Source organism: Cydia strobilella, chromosome Z (genome assembly GCF_947568885.1).
Source record: "Cydia strobilella chromosome Z, ilCydStro3.1, whole genome shotgun sequence".
Lineage (NCBI taxonomy): Eukaryota > Metazoa > Arthropoda > Insecta > Lepidoptera > Tortricidae > Cydia > Cydia strobilella.
In genome coordinates, this window is record NC_086068.1 from 13,654,885 (window position 1) to 13,659,387 (window position 4,503).

General features: G+C 48.6%; 1 protein-coding gene across 1 annotated transcript; it reads left to right on the top strand.

Annotated features, from left to right (window-relative positions):
- The first annotated feature begins 266 nt into the window (after positions 1-266).
- Positions 267-2,863, top strand: LOC134755120 (uncharacterized). Its single transcript, XM_063691597.1, has 2 exons — positions 267-2,391; positions 2,471-2,863. Exon 1 carries the CDS (start codon positions 837-839, stop codon positions 2,211-2,213), a length of 1,377 nt encoding a protein of 458 aa, XP_063547667.1. The 5' UTR covers positions 267-836; the 3' UTR covers positions 2,214-2,391; positions 2,471-2,863.
- The last annotated feature ends 1,640 nt before the right edge of the window (positions 2,864-4,503 follow it).

The following is a 4,503-nucleotide window of genomic DNA, read 5'->3' on the forward strand; positions in this document are numbered from 1 at the left end:
TTTAATTTATTTATTTGGTAGGTTGACATTATTTGTATAGTTATTTTATCTCTTACATAATATTATTATCTTGTAAGCCCGCAAGAGATTTTCACAAATAAAACAATAAAAGTTAGCAAGGAAAGTTTTAAGCGGAATAAATTTGCATTCATATGATTACAATTTGGCCTACACATACCTTATGTGGTCTTGAGATACAGCTTCGCAAAGTTGCTTGATTTTTTTAAATGCCAGTAGTATAATACCACCATTATTATTATTGGGGGGGTGGAGGGGTAGGTACGCTCAGGTATGCGACGCTGGGCTATTGGCCTACACCTCAAGTCCATCATACACGTCCCCGTCGTCCCTGTATCTGCCGCCGCGGATCAGGGACGAGCTCACCCAGGGTTACATTTGTGGGTGGGCCGTCTCCCCCGGGCAATGCTAGTGGTCGTAACGGGCGTCGCTACATTTACCAACATACCCCGGACCACTAGTAGCCAAGTATGAGGGCCCCGCCTGGTGTGGGCCACGCCAAGTGATGTGGCATCCCCACCCGCCAGGTGTTCCTTTCCTAACCCTAGAATTCCCGTCTGTAATCCCATGCTCCAAAACGTCATTTCCTGTCTGTTATTCCCGTCTTATCTTCCCTTCTCCTGGGGTTTGCAGTCCGGAGCCTGAATGTGCGGAATTCCTCCGCACATTTGGGACCCGGAATGCAAACCCTAGGCTTCCTTTCACACCATTACTCCTACTCCACTCCAAGAGGAGACAACCTCTTTAAAAAACCCCAATCTAAGGTCGAACAATCGTGCCGAGAGATGCGTGGCTGAGGGGGAGCTCAGCCGCTAACGATGACCCTCGATACCGGGCAACCTCGAGGTGTATTTTGCCTTGTTCCAGCAAGCGGGGCTCTGCTGGCAACCGACACTTTTTCCCTAGCTTCTCGTGGGATTTGTATGGAGAATAGCAATAAAAAATCTGAAGGTACCCTGGAAGACCTATGCCAGGAACTAATGCCCCTGATGGTAGGCGCGGAAAACTCTGCCCAAACATCGGAGCAAGCCATGGAGGGAGTGGAGAGCGCCGACACGGTTGAAAGGAGCGATACCCATCGCCCAAGCAACCTAACGGAGGCTCCCAACCCTGAGACACGCAAGTCCGTCAAGAAATTGACGGGCTCAGCGAAGGGCCGCTATAAAGCTCTTAGAGGACTAGGAGTTGCGCATGAGGAGGCGCTACAACTGTCCGCAAAGGGTTTCGCGGAGCTTAAAAAAATGGGGTACAAGTTCGGGTCCACACATTCCAGGCCCGAGCCAAAATCGGCCAAACGGCCGCGCTCGGAGGAAAAATCACCACAGGGTAACATGTGCAAGAACCCAAGGGTGACTGTGACTCCCCCAACCCAACCCCAACCATCACAACCCTACAACGAGGTCCTCAGCCAAGTCCGAGTCGGAATCAAGGACTCCAAGCCGATGAGTGTCGCGCAACTGGAGTCCCTCTGCAGTACCATCTTGCAAAAGATTGCGACCCTGGAGATGGACGAGGGACCAAAGTTCAAGGGTTACTCATACAAGCCAGGCTGGTTACTCATCACCTGTAGTGACCAAAGGTCAAAAGCCTGGCTTGAACTAATAACACCATCCCTAAAACCATGGCCGGAAGCCAATCTCGGGATTATCCCTGAAAATGAGCTTCCCAAGCCTAATATAGGGATGGTGTTCATCCCAGAGATAGACGACTCCAAGGTAAAGCAGTCGCTATCTCTGCTCTATGCACAGAACCAGGGGCTGTACACAGAGCACTGGAAGATTCTCCACACCAAAGTCGAGAAGAGTGGTGCTATGGTAACCCTATCTCTGGACGACATGTCGGTGGAGAATCTACAAAAAAAGGGCCTAAAGGCAAACTTAGGTTTCCGGGAGGTCCAGTTTCGGCTAAAGGGCCAACCAAAAACCCAACAGACCGAAACTCAACCTTCCCTAGACCCACCACCGCAGGATGCAAACCCTAACCCACTCAACACCTTATCCCAAAAGCCTGCCCGAAAGGTGCCTTCAGGTCCAAAACGGGCGGCTCCTTCGACACCCAATCCCAAACCAGGATCATCGGGCGCGCAGCGGTTTCTCGCCAACCGGGGAGGCCATAGGGGCAACAACCGCCCAAGGGGTAAAGGGGACAGAGGAGGCTACCAAGGGCGCACCAGTGCCCACCACGGTGGCAAATAAACACGACGCATTCGGGGGTAGGGGGGTGATGTTCCTTCAGGCCAATCTCCACCACGCCATAGCGGCCACAGCGGTCGTTGAAAAGCTTTTTGGCGAAAATGGCCTGGACATCGCTCTCATTCAAGAACCATGGATCAACACCAAGTCCATGGCACCAGGACTGAACAGGGCAGGAAAGGTACTGATCTACGAAAAAGGTGCCAAACCGAGAGCCTGCATCGTATTTAACAAAAATATTAACTTCTTGCCTGTTACAGAACTATGCAGTGAAGACCAAGTAGCTGCCTACGTCGATCTCAAAGGGAGAGGAGCACGCAAGGTAATAGTCTGCTCCGCCTACCTGCCCGGAGAGAAGCAAGATCCCACAGAAGAACTGACTAAAGTGCTAGAGTACGCTCAGGCACAAAAGGCGGAACTTATTGTGGGATGTGACGCCAACGCCCACCACACCATCTGGGGGAGCACTGGAATCAACAAAAGGGGTGAGTTACTATCCCAATTTATCTTTACTAATTGCCTGCACTTGTTGAATAAGGGCAATACGCCCACCTTCGTAACTAGAGCTAGGCAAGAAGTATTAGATATAACCTTCGCTACTGAAAAGGCGGCGAGCTGCCTAGCCGACTGGCGTGTCAGCAGCGAAAATTCTATGTCGGACCATAGACATATTTTGTTCAGGGTAAAAGGCTCTCTAGATAGGGAACCACTTACGCGTAGAAATCCAAAAGAAACGTCTTGGGAAGCCTACAAGGCCGACCTCGAATACCGTCTAAAGGATGTCCCAAAATATGTCAAAACCCCAGATTCTCTCAACTTGGCAGTTAATTTAATATCTGAAGGCATACGTAGGGCCTACGAACAAAGCTGCCCACTGAAAGAGTCAAAAACTACTAACACAACGACGTGGTGGAACAAAAGGCTAGAAAATCTCCGTAGGTCCACACGTCGCATATTCAATCACTCGACCACACCGAATGAGTGGGAAAGGTATGGTAGAGCGCTGACTGAATATAATAAACAAATCAGGAAAGCAAAAAGAAGGTCATGGAGGAAGTTCTGTGAAGAGATTGCCCAAACTCATAAAGGAGCGAGAATTCACAAAATACTCTCCAAGACACCAACCAACTATCTCGGTCTTCTTAAAAGACCAGATGGCACATTTACGAACACAGAAGAGGAAACTCTGGACTTGCTCAGAAGCACCCACTTCCCCGGTTCGTACTCAACCAGTAACACACAACTTTGCGCCCAAAGGAATTCTCGAAACCACAGGGCAAGCAATATCGACTGGAATTTGGCAACTAACATTTTCAGACCAAACAAAATTAGATGGGCATTGGATAAATTTAAACCATTTAAATCGGCAGGAGAAGATGGAGTATTTCCGGCGCTTTTACAGCAAGGACAGGAACTCCTCCTCCCGCATCTGGCCAGAATATTCCGAGCAAGTTTTGCATGGGGAATTATACCAGATGAATGGACTAGGGTCAAGGTACGCTTCATACCAAAAGCAGGGAAAAAGGACTATTCACAACCTAAATCCTTCAGACCTATTAGTCTAACATCGTTCCTACTCAAAACGATGGAAAGAATCATTGATCAACACATTAGAGCGAAATACCTGGTGGATAGACCACTAAGTGTAAACCAACATGCTTACCAAAAGGGGAAATCTACGGAGACTGCCCTACTCGACCTGGTTGACAAGGTGCAGAAAACCCTAGAGGAAAAGCAAACCGCTCTATGTGCGTTCCTTGATGTCGAGGGTGCTTTCGACAATACGCCCACAGAGACCATACTCAATGGTATGAATTCAAAGGGAGTAGACGAAACCACCACCAGATGGGTACATAGCATGCTCTCGAACAGAGTAGCCACTCTGACCCTCAATACCATAGAGCATGAATTTTATACCACAAAAGGATGTCCACAAGGAGGCGTTCTATCCCCACTATTATGGACCCTAGCAGTGGACCAACTTCTTGCAATTATGTCAGGCCATGACTATGACACACAGGGATATGCCGACGACCTGGTAGTCATTGTCAAAGGCCCTTGCCTCCACACGATTTCCAACCTAATGCAAGGAGCTCTAAACACTATATTCAAATGGTGTAGAGAAAATGACTTGTCCATTAATCCGAGCAAGACTGTAATAGTACCATTCACAAGGAAACGAAAGCTGGAAAAGCTTACACAACCAAGACTTAATGGACAAATAATACCGTTCTCAGAAGAGGTCAAGTATCTAGGGGTCACTTTCGACCAAAAGTTAACTTGGAACCCTCAC